Below are 15511 nucleotides of genomic sequence, written 5' to 3'. Positions count from 1 at the left end.
CGTCCCTCCCTCTCTCCTTCCCTCCTCTCCCTCCCTCCTTCCCTCCCTCCCTCTCTCCTTCCCTCCCTCCCTCCCTCTCTCCTTCCCTCCCTCTCTCCTTCCCTCCCTCCCTCCCTCTCTCCTTCCCTCCCTCCCTCCCTCTCTCCTTCCCTCCTCCTCTCTCTCCCTCCCTCTCTCCTTCCATCCTTCCCTCCCTCCCTCCCTCTCTCCTTCCCTCCCTCCCTCCTTCCCTCCCTCCCTCTCTCTCTCCCTCCTTCCCTCCTTGCCTCCCTCCCTCCCTCCTTCCTTCCCTCCCTCCCTCCCTCCCTCCTTCCTTCCCTCCTTGCCTCCCTCCTTCCCTCCAAGCTCCTGCCTCTGGCCGAGCCCATGTTCCCCTTGACCTCCAGCTGCTGCCAGGCAAAGCTGAGAGTTGACCTTGGGGTGGGCAATGGGCTTTTCCCTATGGAGCTCACTCACTCCCTGCCTGGACTCAGCAATGGCCACACTTAAACCTGCACCATGGAGAAGCCGCGTGGCCCAGTGGAAAGAGCACAGTTCTGGAAGTCCAGAAACCTGAGTCCAAATCTCATCTCTGCCACCTGGCAGAGAGAACCAACTCCTTTTATTTCTCTTACATCTCTTGGGATGTTAATAATGGAGAGGCAAGGAGCCCAGAAACACAAGACCCAGGTGAAGCAAAGCGTATAATAATCTACAGATGAAGTAATTACTCCCTGAATGGTATTGAGATTTCCAACATGTGATTCTGTGCTTTTACCGTTGGAGGGCAAAACAGTGAATCTATTTCTACTGTGTGTTGCATGTAAGTGGCAAACTTGTTTTGACTATAATGAACTTACTAATTTCTGTAAAATGATCTCTTAATACCTTTTCATTTTCACTGCAGAGACGTTATCCAGAATTCAAAAGAAGTTCTAACTTCATTGCAGCAAGGAAATCCTACCTTTAAGCCAGTACTTGCTATTGTCCAGGTAAAGTAGAAATGGTCCTTTCAGGTTCATCACCTTTCATTTTAGAAACAAATTATCTGAGAACTAGCAACTCAATGTATTTTCTGAGAGGCTTCACTACACTAAATGAGTAGGGAAGACACCTTTTTTCTTGCAGAATACAAATCAGTAGTATTTGTTCATTTTTGTTTTTATTTTGCAATGTGTGTCCTTTTTTTTTTTTTTTTTTAAAAAGTGAGACTAAGATGACTCTACCTTAGGCAGTTAGGTTGGGCCCATGTAGCATATAGACTGTAAAGTCTACTGAATTTTTTGGTTTGTGAGTGAGTTTTTGTGACCTGTATCCATAGGTAAAAACAGTCCCACAGACTAGGTCTTCTTCATTTGCAGTGGCTAGGTGATTCAGGTGATGGTGGGAATTCTTTGTTCTTTTTTTTGTTTGTTTTTAAGGTGTTTATTAAACACTTGCTTTGTGCCAGGCACTTTGCTAAGCACTAGGTAAGTTACCCTAATCTTATTGGACACAGTCTGTGTCCCACATGGGGCTCACAGTCTTAATCCCCATTTTACAGATGAAGTAACTGAAGCACCGAAAAGCGAAGTGACTTGCTGAGGGTCACACAACAGACAAATGGCAGAACTGTGATTAGAACCCATGTCTTTCTGACTCCTAGTCCCCTGCTGTATCCACTAAGCCATGCTATTGCTTTGTTTTCCATAGAAGACCAAGATCAGTTAAGAGACTTGTGAAACAGATGTGACAGTTTAATAATCTCTGTAATCGTGACACCGGTTAGAAGTAGCTAGAAAGTCATTATCTCCAGTTTTGCAATCCATTTGAATCAGGTTTTGGCTGCTGCTAGATACCAGTGAACTGCAGTTGGCACAGATTTACATGTTCATCTACAGCAAGTGCAGGGAATTTTCTGTTAGTGTGTGGTAATACGCCGTTGGCTAGGGTCCTTGTTCTCCTGACAATATCAATACAGTTATCTTAGTTTAATGATAATCAGCAGGTTGTAGTTATAACCTGGCTCTTTATTTCTGCCTCAAACTGTTTCAGATAGTTTAGTGTATTTGAAGAAACACTAGATTGCCGTTGGCTAGGGTCTTTGTTCTCCTGACAGTATCAATATAGTTATTTTAGTTTAATGATAATGAGCAGGTTGTCGTTATAACCTGGCTTTCTATTTCTGCCTCATAAACTGTTTCAGATAGTTCAGTGTATTTGAAGAAACACTAGATTGGAAGGTGGACAAAGTAGTGCGCTGCTCCCAACAACTGAAGACCTGTGGCCTGGGCTCAGTTTTGGTTTTTTTTTTCAGCAAAAGCAATAGTTTTGTCAAGATAAATTTATTACTTCAATTCATTCATTCATTCAGTCGTATTTATTGAGCTCTTACTATGTGTAGAGCACTGTACTAAGCACTTGGAAAGTACAACTCGGCAGCAGAAACAATCCCTACCCAAAAACAGGATAGGTGAAATATATGGAGGGCTTTGAAATCCTTGGAAGAAAGGTGTAGTAAGCCTAGAGGGCTGTACGCTATCCTTTTACTGGTCATAAATTTTCTCTTTTCTCTTTGTGTGAAAGGTGTTATCTGAAATTTTATGTCCTTACTGATATTTTTATTTTTAACCCCTCCTTCCCACCTTCTTTTAAGGTAGGAGATGATCCCTTCATGCAGGAAATAAGCCAGAACATGGCACAGGAGGTGAGGTGCAGATATTTTTTGTTCATTATGATTGTTAGTTGCTGGTGTCTTGAAGTTGTTTAAAATGACATTATTTTCTTTTTTCCAGGCTGGTTTGACTATTACTCACATTTGCCTTCCTTCTGAGAGCAGTGAAGATGAGGTAATTATAACCTCAACTTGGATTTTTGTACTACTTTTCTTTTTGGATCAAGTGGATTTATAGGATGTGCCTTGTTGGAATAGATCCAGCGTTCTGTTGTGGCTGGATGCTTTTTTTAATCAATCAATCAATCAATCAATCAATCGTATTTATTGAGCGCTTACTATGTGCAGAGCACTGTACTAAGCGCTTGGGAAGTACAAATTGGCATCACATAGAGACAGTCCCTACCCGATAGTGGGCTCACAGTCTAAAAGGGGGAGACAGAGAACAGAACCAAACATACCAACAAAATAAAATAAGTAGGATAGAAATGTACAAGTAAAATAAATAAATAAATAAATAAACAGAGTAATAAATATGTACAACCATATATACATATATACAGGTGCTGTGGGGAGGGGAAGGCGGTAAGGCGGGGGGATGGAGAGGGGGACGAGGGGGAGAGGAAAGAAGGGGCTCAATCTGGGAAGGCCTCCTGGAGGAGGTGAGCTCGCAGCAGGGCCTTGAAGGGAGGAAGAGAGCTAGCTTGGCGGATGGGCAGAGGGAGGGCATTCCAGGCCCAGGGGATGACGTGGGCCGGGGGTCGATGGCGGGACAGGCGAGAGCGAGGTACAGTGAGGAGATTAGTGGTGGAGGAGCGGAGGGTGCGGGCTGGGCAGTAGAAGGAGAGAAGGGAGGTGAGGTAGGAGGGGGCGAGGTGATGGAGAGCCTTGAAGCCCAGGGTGAGGAGTTTCTGCCTGATGCGCAGATTGATCGGTAGCCATTGGAGGTTTTTGAGGAGGGGAGTGATATGTCCAGAGCGTTTCTGGACAAAGATAATCCGGGCAGCAGCATGAAGTATGGATTGAAGTGGAGAGAGACACGAGGATGGGAGATCAGAGAGAAGGCTAGTGCAGTAGTCCAGACGGGATAGGATGAGAGCTTGAATTAGCAGGGTAGCGGTTTGGATGGAGAGGAAAGGGCGGATCTTGGCAATGTTGCGGAGCTGAGACCGGCAGGTTTTGGTGACGGCTTGGATGTGAGGGGTGAATGAGAGAGCGGAGTCGAGGATGACACCAAGGTTGCGGGCTTGTGAGATGGGAAGGATGGTAGTGCCGTCAACAGAGATGGGAAAGTCAGGGAGAGGACAAGGTTTGGGAGGGAAGACAAGGAGCTCAGTCTTCGACATGTTGAGCTTTAGGTGGCGGGCGGACATCCAGATGGAGATGTCCTGAAGGCAGGAGGAGATGCGAGCCTGGAGGGAGGGGGAGAGAGCAGGGGCAGAGATGTAGAAGACTGTCTTCTGCCATTTAGTGTGAAAGACTTGTAATGCAATCAGCTCTCTCCCTCCTACCTTACCTCACTGATTTCCTTCTATAACCCAGCCTGCACTCTTGGCTCTTCTAAGGCCAATTTACTCACTGTACCTCAATCTTATCTATCTCCATGCCAACCCCTTGCCACATCCTCCCTCTGGTCGGGAACTCCCTCCTCTTTTCGTATGAGATCACCACTCTTCCCACCTTCAAAACCGTATTAAAATCCCATCTCCAAGAAACTTTGCCCTACTAATAAGCCCTCATTTTCCTTACTACTTGTCCCTTCTGTCTTGCCTAGACACTTGAATCTGCACCCTTTAAGTATTTGCTATTCACTCCTCGCTGGGCCCGACAGCAATTATGTACCATGTCAAGTTTTTCTTGCCCTCTAAGCTCTCTACCAACTGTATTGTTCTCTCCCAAGCCCTTAGTTCAGTGTTCTGCATACAATAAGCAACTCAATAAATATCATAGAATAAATCACAGTGACTTGATTTTCTTTGGTTTTGGCCCATAGCTTTATACTACAGGTCTTTTTTTGCCACTCTTGTCTAATGCTTGGTTTTTTTGGGGGAAGGGATTGCATTTTAGGGTGCTTAATTTAAGATAGATTAGATCCTGTTTTAAGAGTAAGCAAGCTTTTAGATCGAGAAAAATCAGGCTAAAGTTGTCCTCCACCCCCTTTATACCGAAGGACTTTTGTGTTTTTATTTTAGTCAATATCACCCACCCTTTATCTTTCCTTCTCTTGCTTACCAAACAGCCTCTATCCCCTCCCCTCTCCCCCACCAAAAAAAAAAAGCAGGGCTTGGGTATAGTTTTGCACTTGAAAAAACAAGAATTCAAAAGCAGACCTCCAGATCTCTCATTCCTCAAGATAACTCTGGCCAGAATTCTACCCTGTTCCAAACATGCAGTTAAAAAACAATAGTGTGGCTTCAGCCAATCTGCCATTTCATTTTAATTGGCTTTGTTGCTCGTTAGCCAAATGAAAAGCTTGGTTGTGAAAGAGCTATGTTTATGAGCAGTGCCTAATTTTTAATGAATGGTGCTGAGGCTCAAGCAATAATATAATTTTAGGTTTAAAATGTTTTATGTGCAGTAATTATTTCCAATGACAGTACTGCCAGGGCTGTAAACTGTTAAGCCCAGGGGTGCCAGGGCTTAGACATGGTAATTCCAGGACTAAAGATTGATTAGGAACAAGTTTTATTGAAATTAATATCTGAAGAAATAAGGTTCAAAATAAAAATGGAGGCACCCTTTCCACAATACTTGAGTGAATGAAAGTTCATTGCCTGAAGTAACCCAGCTCCAGAAATATTTAAAAACTCACAAATAGGGCTCCTGCTGCTTTGAAAATACTGGGCAGTAAGTTTGAATTCTTGAGTAGAATGAATAGTAATGTTTTAGAGTTGGGTTTTTGTTTTCATAATGAGGTCCAATTCATACCTGTTACCAGGAAATTCTCTTTTGCAGTTGTACTGAGACGGTATCCATAGGTTTTAGTGGTGGGTGTTCCATTGTTCCCCAAGCTGTAGAGTTATAGAAAAAGAAGACCGTCAGTAAAAGCCAGATCCCAGAATTCCAGTCATCAGTCTTTGAAATTGTGCATAATGGAAACAGAAAAATAGCTCTTAAGGCCTAATAGAGGATAGGAGTGAAATGAGTTCAGAAGATGACTAAACTGTTTTGGTTTTAGACCCATTTTTATCTCATGAATGAAAGCTACTCCTTATTGAGGGAAACTTAAATGTTTGTGAGTTGCTTTCTAACTCTTTGTGCTTTTAATTTCAGATTATTGATGAAATCTTGAAGTTCAATGGTGATGTCAAAGTTCATGGCCTGACTCTCCAACTCTCCAGTGGCTCATATAGCAATAAAATACTGAATGCTGTGACACCTGAGAAAGATGTGGATGGGTGAGACATGAATAGAGTGAATCACTTGGGAATCTTAAATCAGTTTTATTCAGTATAAAGTGATTTTCATAAAACTTGGTCCTTGGGATGAACTATATTACAGAAGATTAGTACAAAAAATTCAGACAGAGAATTGTTTCAGATAATTTGTACATTTGTGTCAGATAGTGGTGTTTATTGAGTGCTTGTTCATTCATTCATTCAATCGTATTGAGCGCTTACTGTGTGCAGAGCACTGTACTAAGTGCTTGGGAAGTACAAGTTGGCAACATATAGAGACGGTCCCTGTCCAACAACGGGCTCACAGTGTTTCTGTGGTTTGTTGTGTGCAGAGTACTGTTCTAAGTGCTTGGGAGAGTACAGTGCAGTAGAGTTGGTAGCCATGTTCCCTGCCCACAGGAAGCTTCCAATGTAGAGGGGGAGACAGGCATTAATATAAATAAATAAATTTATGGATGTATCCTTAAATGCTCTGGAACTTAGGATGAATATCAAGTTCTTAAAGGGTACAGATCCAAGTGCACAGGAGGGAGAGTGAGGGAAAAGTGGCTTAATTGGGGAAGGCTTCTTGGAGGAGATGTGATTTTAATAAGGCTTTGAAGGTGGGGTGTTTATGGAGAGGAGGAAGTTCCAGGTCAGAGGGAGGATAATGGGAAAGGGGTCAGTGGTGAGGTAGACAATGTTGGGACACAGTGAGCAAGCTGGAGCTAGAGGAGCGAAGTGTACGGGCCTGGGCTGGGGTAGGAAATCAGGATTGGAACTAAATTCATACAACCAATGGAATTGTAGGAGGGATGTACGATAGAGGATATAATAATAATAATAATAATGGCATTTATTAAGCGCTTACTATGTGCAAAGCACTGTTCTAAGCGCTGGGAAGGTTACAACGTGATCAGGTTGTCCCACAGGGGGCACGCAGTCTTAATCCCCATTTTACAGATGAGGTAACTGAGGCCCAGAGAAGTGAAGTGACTTGCCCAAAGTCACACAGCTGACAAGTGGCGGAGCCGGGATTTGAACCCACGACCTGACTCCAAAGCCCGCGCTCTTTCCATTGAGCCACGCTGCTTCTCGAGGATATCTGTATTTAGGGGGCAAAGGGGCTCTTGGGGTCCTCTATCAAGTGGCTGTATGTCTTTGGAGCACACAACTAATCGATGATGAGGGACTTTGATAGACCCCTTCAATTCTGTTCATTCAGTCGTGTTTATCGAGCGCTTACTGTGCAGAGCACTGTACTAAGCGCTTGGGAAGTACAAGTTGTCAACATATAGAGACGGTCCCTACCCAACAGCAGGCTCACAGTCTAGAAGGGGGAGACAGACAACAAAACATATTAACAAAATAAAATAAATAGAATAAATATGTACAAGTAAAACAGAGTAATAAATATGTACAAACATATATATACAGGTGCTGTGGGGAGGGGAAGGAGTAAGATGGGAGGGATGGAGAGGGGGAGTAGGGGGAGAGGAAGGAGGGGGCTCAGCCTGGGAAGGCCTCCTGGAGGAGGTGAGCTCTCAGTAGGGCTTTGAAGGGAGGAAGAGAGCTAGCTTGGCGGATATGTGGAGGGAGGGCATTCCAGGCCAGGGGGAGGATGAGGGCTGGGGGTCTGTTAGGACCCCCTGTTAGGGCACTGACATTTGGTGTGCAAAGAGGATCCTACTTATCCACTACAGTCAGGTCAATAATCCATCACCCTGGTAATAAATCAAGAGCTAAGTGAATGAATAATGACACATGTTTTCCCTCCCTCAAAAGTGCATGGGGTAGATTGATTATCTCCCAGGTGCTTAGCACAGTGCTCTGCACACAGTAAGCACTCAGAAAATAACATTGACTGATTATCGCTTTTTAGTGGTATTTGTTAAACTCAGGCTCAGTGGAAAGAGCATGGGCTTGGGAGTCAGAGGTCATGGGTTCTAATCCCGGCTCTGCCACTTGTTAGCTGTGTGACCTTGGGCAAGTTACTTAACTTCTCTGTGCTTCAGTGACCTCATCTGTAAAATGGGGATGAAGACTGGGAGCCCCACATGGGACAACGTGATGATCTTGTATCTACCCCAGCGCTTAGAACAGTGCTTGGCACATAGTAAGCGCTTAACAAATACCAACATTATTATTCTCTGTGCCTTAGTTACCTTATCTGTAAAATGGGGATTAAGATTGTGAGCCCCACGTGGGACAATCTGATCACCTTGTATCCCCCCAGCGCTTAGAACAGTGCTTTGCACATAGTAACTGCTTAACAAATACCATTATTATTATTATTGTTACTACTACTACTACAGTGTACCAGGCACTGTCCTAAGTGCTGGAGTTAATACAAGTCCTATGTGCAGTTCACAGTCTTAATTCCCATTTTACAGATGAGGTAACTGAGGTACAGAGAAGTTAAGTGACTTTCCTAAAGTCACACAGCAGACACATGATGGAGCTGGGGATTAGAACTCAGATCCTGTGGCTTTCAAGTCTGTTCTCTTTCCACTTGGCCATGCTGCTTTTCCATACCGAGAGCTTGTCTGAGGGATGTGTCTATTGTGCTCTCCCACCGGCTATGTATAGTGCTCTGCACAGAATCAGCACTCAATAAATGTCTCAATAAATAAGTGGAAAGATCAGGGACCTGTGTTGTTAGCTGGGCAAGTTACTTAAATTTTAAATGCCTCAATTATCTCCTTTGTAAAATGGGGATTAAGCCAGTGAGCCCCAGGTGGAAAGTGGGCTGTGTTCAACCAGTTTATCTTGTTTCTACCCCAGCACTGTTTTTAACAAATGCAATTTAAATAAATACCATTGACAGATTGTTTTTTTCTTGGCATTTTTACAGTAGGCAATCACAGACCTTTATCTATGCACCCCAGGGGATAGATTTATGCCTGTTATGGTCCATCAGTGTGTAAACTAACCAGTTTTTTTTATATATATGGCATTTGTTAAGCACTTACTATGTGCGAAGCAGTGTTGTAAGCGCTTGGGGGGGGGATCCAAGGTGATTAGGTTGTCCCACAAGGGGCTCACAGTCTCAATCCCCGTTTTACAGATGTGGCACAGAGAAGTTAACTGGCTTGCCCAAGGTCCTGCAGCTAAGTGGCAGAAGCAGGATTCGAACCCATGACCTCTGACTCCCAAGCTTGTGCCCTTTCCACTGAGCCACACTGCTTCCCGTTGACCAGTTGAGACTGAGAGAGCTTACTGTAATGCAAGCAGCCCTGCTAGGGCTGCCTGAACCCCCAGTCCAGGCCTGGGGCAGAGGATTTAGAAAGCTGGCTCACCTCTGAGCCTCACTGTCCAACCTAAGCAAGCAGAAATAGCTGCCAAGATTGCCTCTCCTAGTCCGCTTTAACTCTTGATTTTTCACAAAGTGCAGACATGGGCTTCTGCCACCCACTCCTTTCTCCCACTGCACCTCAGCTCACACTCCATACCTCTCTTGGCAACCAACTCATTATACTTGTTCCCATTTCTCCCACTGTCAATTTCTTGCTCACACTCTCCCCACTGCCTGGAATGCACAGCTATCCCCATCTTCTCCCCCTTCTAGACTGTGAGCCCACTGTGGGGTAGGGAGTGTCTCTATGTTGCCAACTTGGACTTCCCAAGTGCTTAGTACAGTGCTCTGTACACAGTAAGCACTCAATAAATACGTTGAATGAATGAATGAATCTTCAAAGCCCTTGCACCAGGAGGCCTTAATCTGATCAATCTCTCTCTCATTCATTCATTCGATTGTATTTACTGAGCACATACTGTGTACAGAGCACTGTACTAAGTGCTTGGAAAGCATTCATTCAATTGTACTTATTGAGCACTTACTGCGTGCAGAGCACTGTACTAAGTGCTTGGGAAGTATAAGTTGGCAACATATAGAAATGGTCCCTACCCTGCAATGGGCTCACAGTCTAGAAGGGGGGGACAGACAACAAAACATGTAGACAGGTGAAACATCAGCAATAAAGACAATCCCCGCCCCCAACGGGCTCACATCGTCCCACCGTATATTCATTCACTCAATCATTTTTATTGAGCTCTTGTTGTACGCAGACCGCTGTACTAAGCACTTGGAAAGTACAATTCGGTAACATATAGAGACAGTCCCTACCCAATAACGGGCTCACAGTCTAGAATTTATAGAATTATAGATATATACACACATCACTAATAAAATAGAGTAATAAGTGTGTACAAATATACACAAGTGCTGTGGGGAGAGGGAGGGAGTGGGGGCAATGGGGAGGGGAGGAGGAGCAGAGGATAAGCGGGGGAGATATTCTCATATACCACCCAAGCACCCAGTTTCTCACAACCCCTGCAGCACCCAAGTACCTCTTTTATATACTCTACTTTCCCTATTTATTTAGTGTCTGTTTCCCCTGTTAGATTGTAAACTCCTTGAGGGCAGGGATTGAATCTTCTAATTCTATTGTACCCTCCCTTAGATTGTGAACTCCTTGAGGGCAGGGATTGAATCTTCTAATTCTATTGTACCCTCCCTTAGATTGTGAACTCCTTGAGGGCAGGGATTGAATCTTCTAATTCTATTGTACCCTCCCTAGCTCTGTACAAGTGCTGTGCCCTAAGTAATTGCACTGTAAATTTTATTAATTGATTTCAATCAATTGTATTTATTGAGCGCTTACTGTGTGTAGAGCATTGGGGAGAGTACAGTATAACTGTCGGTAGACATGTTCCCTACCCACAGTGAGCTTAAAGTCTAGAGGGAGAGACAGACGTTAATATCAATAGATTGTAGCTATATACATAAATTTTGATTGATTGTATGTTGATTAAATTGATTTACGACCTTGTGCTTACTTACATTTCTACTTCCATCACTGACTACCTTTGCTATATTTTCCTTTTAGGGTGACAGATGTAAATCTGGGAAAATTGGTTCGTGGTGATGCTCATGAATGCTTTGTGTCACCTACTGCCAGAGCTGTCATTGAACTTCTTGAAAAATCAGGTGCGCTCGTTTTTGAGGTGGAAAGTTTTTCTGTGGTGTCACAGGTTTTGTTTTCTGGAGAGGTGCTTTTGACTGTCTTGATTGGAGTATGAAAATGAACTGTTTCCCTTCAATTTATGCTTTCAGTTTTTTCTGAATAATTTCAGATTAGTTAGGAATGTATCACCTTGTCATAATTTGGCACCCAAGCTGGTTACAGTAAGTAGTGAGGCAGTAAGAGTTAAAAGATTGATGTGTATTCCTAGTCCCGGATGTTTCTCTTAGATGTAATTTAGACAATCTACATTTAGGAATTATGCCTCCCACCTCAGTTACCACATGTTCGTTATTTTAAGTCATTAAAAGGTTGTAAATCCAGATCTGAAGCATAGAAGTAATGACACAATTCAACGAATAGAAAATTAGACCTTCAGAGATGAGTCGTGTTCCGAGATATTGCCACTAACTTGGTTTACTTTCTGAATTTTGATGACTACCTGGTTTCCTCTATTACCGTAAGAACTGCTTTTTTCCACATAACTGTTGCATTAGTCACTAAGCAGTATGGATTGAAATTTCTCTCTGCAGTAGTATCGACGAGTAGTTGTGATAATAATGAACTGTTTAACGCTTTGATTGTCAGATTTAGCTATAGATGGAAAGAAGGTGTTGGTCCTGGGGGCTCATGGATCGCTAGAAGCTGCCGTGCAGTGCCTGTTTCAGAGAAAGGGTGCCATGATGATGAGCTGCCAATGGAAAACACAGCAACTGCAGACGAAGGTAATATGCCCTGAATTGCAGCACTAATTCTCTTGTAGCCTCTCTTTCGCAGAATTTGAGTATTAGTCTTCAAGATTGGAAAGATTTCCTAGCTACCATTTTTTTTTTCAGGCTCAGTAGTGTCCCTCAGAGTCACGTCAGTCAGCCAATTAGTGGTGCTTATTGAACACTTTCTGTGTGCAGAGCAGTGTACTAAGTGCTTGGGAGAATACAGTAGAGTTCGTGGACACATTCCCTGCCCATGATGACCTTTCAGTCTAGAGTCAGCATCACCTTCTGGGAGGCAGAAAGACCTTGGTTCTATCCCGATTCCTCCAGCTGTCTGCTGTGTGACCTTGGGAAGTCACTTATTGTCTCTGTACCTCAGTTACTTCACCTGTAAAATGGGAATTAAGAATAAGAGCCCCATGTGGGACAGGGACTGTGTCCAGCCAGCTTAACTTGATCTACCCCAGCGCTTAGAACAGTGCTTGGCATACAGCAAGCACTTTACAAGCACTTAACGAATGCCATTATTATTATTATTATTATAAGTACATTATCATTCGCCTCCTCAGAAGTGAACCATCATGAGGGGTACAGGCACACCCACACACCCCCCTCACACACACACTCCCTCCCTACGTATATAAAATATGGTTGTGTGAGTAGAAGTTTTTTGTGGTATTTGTATGCTCTGCACACAGTAAATGCTTAATCATTACTATGGATCCATTCATTCATTATCATATTTATTGAGCGCTTACTGTGTGCAGTGCACTGTACTCAGCGCTTGGGAAGTACAAGTTGGCAACATATAGAGACGGTCTCTACCCAACAACGGGCTCACAGTCTAGAAGGGGGAGACAGACAACAAAACAAAACATGTGGACAGGTGTCAAGCCGTCAGAATAAATAGAAATAAAGCTAGATGCACATCGTTAACAGAATAAATAGAATAGTAGACATGTACAAGTAAAATAGAGTAATAAATCTGTATAAACATATATACAGGTGCTGTGGGGAGGGGAAGGAGGTAGGGCAGCGGGGACGAGGAGAGGAAAAGGGGGGCTTGATAACTCAGCGTACAGTAACGTGATGGAATGGTGGTGTCAGGACTACAGTAACATTTTTCCCACAAGGTAAAAATGACCATCAGTGGTGTCCTTTTCAAATCTGAAGGACAACTGAAAAATAATATAATTAAATTAGGTAGTTGAAATTATTTAAAGTATTTAATATTTAAATATTTTCAAATTACTAAATGAACTAAATTAGTCATTTGCTGTGATTTTAAGACGTCAGTACTCAGTATGAATTGAAACTCCACAGGAACCAAGCATGCTCAAGCCTGAGTGTGGGGGTCTAAACCACTGCAAAAGTGGAAAAAAAAGATAGGCTGCCAGGGTAGCCAGGATATCATAAATTCAAGAATCATGTATCTTTTTTAAAAAATGTACTGGGAAGCCTACAAAGAAATTAGATTAGTTCCTTCTAGTCTTGGCATTTGGTCTGCCAGCCTAGTTTTGATTGAAACACGGTCCAGTCTTCAGATTTTAATTGCAGTTGCTAGCTTGTTTCCACCGCCATAACCAAGACAGCACCAAAGCACAGAGAGTTCTGCCTGGAGTGGCATGACCGGGACATAGTTGCAGGGCTTAATGGAACTCCTTGAGGGCAGTTCTTTTGTTTACCAACTCTATTGGACTCTCCCAAGCGCATAGTACAGTGCTCTGCACACAGTAAGTGCTCAGTGAAGACCACGGATTGATTGAAAAAAGAGCATTCCATTCCTGATGCCACCATTGCCTTCTCCCAACTCTTTTTGTCCCTGAGAGGACAATTTGAAAACTATTCAGAGACTTGGACCACTAGGGAGCATGGCTTTCTCCTGTATACGTGACAGTTTTATTCAGTGGAGAATCCAAAAAGTACGTCTTAAATGGCATTTTAATCATTTATTGTTCCGAGTTGAACAGTGTTTCTTGAAGACTAATTGATTCTAGGCTTGAGGAATCTCCTAGCTTCCATTTCTTTCCTTCTGTCAGAGGGAAGCAGCATGGCCTAGTGGAAAGAACATGGGACTGGGAATCACAGACCCTGAATTCTAATTCCACCTCTGCCATGTGTCTGCTGTGTGACCTTGGGTAAGTCACTGAACTTCTCAGTGCCTCAGAAAACTCATGTGGGACAGGGATTGTATCCAATCTAGCTTGTATGTACAGCAGCACTTACTATACTAAGTGCTTAACAAATGCTATTTTTTTAAAAAAGGAAACTAATGTGTTGAAGATAATAGTAACAATAATAATAATAATAATCGTGGTACTTACTATGTACCAAGCACTGTTCTAAATGCTGGAGTAGATACAAGTCAGTCAGGTTGGACACAGTTCCTGTCCAACATGGGGTTCACACTGTTCTAACTTTGCACATAGTAAGCGCTTAATAAATGCCATTAAAAAAAAAAGTCAATCAGGTTGGACACAGTTCCTGTCCAACATGGAGTTCACACTTTTAATCCCCATTGACAAATGAGGTAACTCTAAGTAAAGTGATTTTCCCAAGTTTATACAGCAGACAATTCCCAGGCCTGAGCTGTATCCACTAAGCCACACCGAAGATAGGAGCTCACATCCTGCTCATAGCATGAGTGCCTTTTTCAGACCCATCTGCTTGCTGACTTTTGGTTCAAGACTGTGTACTTTGTTCTCTTCTCTTCTAGTTCTGCCAAGAGTTTGATTTAAAAGAAACGTGTGCCTCTTTCTTTTTCTTTCCCCGTATTTTTACGTCTTGACAAATATTTAAAAAGAACCACGTATTTCTGTATAAACGCCAACTAGTCACCCTGACTGGATGACAGTCTGTCCGAGAAAACACAGTGTAGGTGGAGGAGCAGAAAGGCAGATAGAGAAAGCTCGAAATAGCACATAAAGAGCCACATATTTCTGTATATACACCAAGTAGCCACACTGATGGGATGACAGTCTGTCAGAAAACAGTGTAGGTGAAGATAGAGGAAACTTGAAATAGCAAATAAAACCTGCATATGTTTCAAGTGTGAGCAGATGGAGGCAGAAGCAGTGTTTCCCTTTCCTATATCCACGGGAGGCTGTGAAGGAAGAGGCGAATGGAGCCCAGCTCTGAAGCGGCAGCTTTAGGCTGCCACTCTGGTCTTCCAGAGTATCATATTATTTCTTCTGGCCCTGGCACTGTTCTCCCACCTATGTGCTGCTGTGCCAGGCCCCGTGTTTGACCCTCCTACATCCACACAGGGTTCTAGCTCTCACTCGTAGGTGAAATTGGCGGGGTGAGTGGGTTGGGGCCGATGGAGTAATGATAGAACTGCAGAACAAGTGGCACCTTGTTACCTTGAGTGACTCGTGGGCCTCCACCCTCTGCCCTGTTTTGGGGTTATCAATCATTGAATTATACCGTTAGTGAATTATGCATTGTAGGTGACACTGTGTATGTGCATGCATGCGTGCCTGAGTGGCACAGAAAACTGAGCTCTGTAGAGAAGAATTAGGCATGGCATTCACCCTTCCCTTCTCAAGCAACCAAGACTGAATCCTGCCCAGAGGGAGCAAAAAACTCTTTTTTAAAAACAAGCAGTTGAAGTTTATTCTCTTAAATTTGTAGGGATGAATCAATTCTCATGTATTTTGGAATACTTACAGAATAAAATGTACTTAATGATTGTAGGCATAACTTTCTAGCCATTCTTGGTTTTCTTTTCTCCAGTATCCACCCTAATATAAACACCGAAGTGGA

At 43.3% G+C, this 15511-nt stretch overlaps 1 protein-coding gene across 1 annotated transcript in view; it reads left to right on the top strand.

The window, feature by feature from the left end:
- Positions 1-15511, top strand: part of MTHFD1L (methylenetetrahydrofolate dehydrogenase (NADP+ dependent) 1 like) — a 188189-nt gene that overhangs the window by 12245 nt on the left and 160433 nt on the right. Inside the window, exons 2-7 of the mRNA XM_038766913.1 lie at positions 887-971; positions 2615-2665; positions 2754-2807; positions 5906-6030; positions 10899-10999; positions 11622-11758. Coding sequence (XP_038622841.1) covers positions 887-971; positions 2615-2665; positions 2754-2807; positions 5906-6030; positions 10899-10999; positions 11622-11758 — 553 coding nt within the window. The remainder of the gene's footprint in view (positions 1-886; positions 972-2614; positions 2666-2753; positions 2808-5905; positions 6031-10898; positions 11000-11621; positions 11759-15511) is intronic.

This window comes from Tachyglossus aculeatus, chromosome 2 (assembly GCF_015852505.1).
Source record: "Tachyglossus aculeatus isolate mTacAcu1 chromosome 2, mTacAcu1.pri, whole genome shotgun sequence".
NCBI classification, from domain to species: Eukaryota; Metazoa; Chordata; class Mammalia; order Monotremata; family Tachyglossidae; genus Tachyglossus; species Tachyglossus aculeatus.
This window is presented reverse-complemented; position numbering and strand designations above follow the sequence as displayed.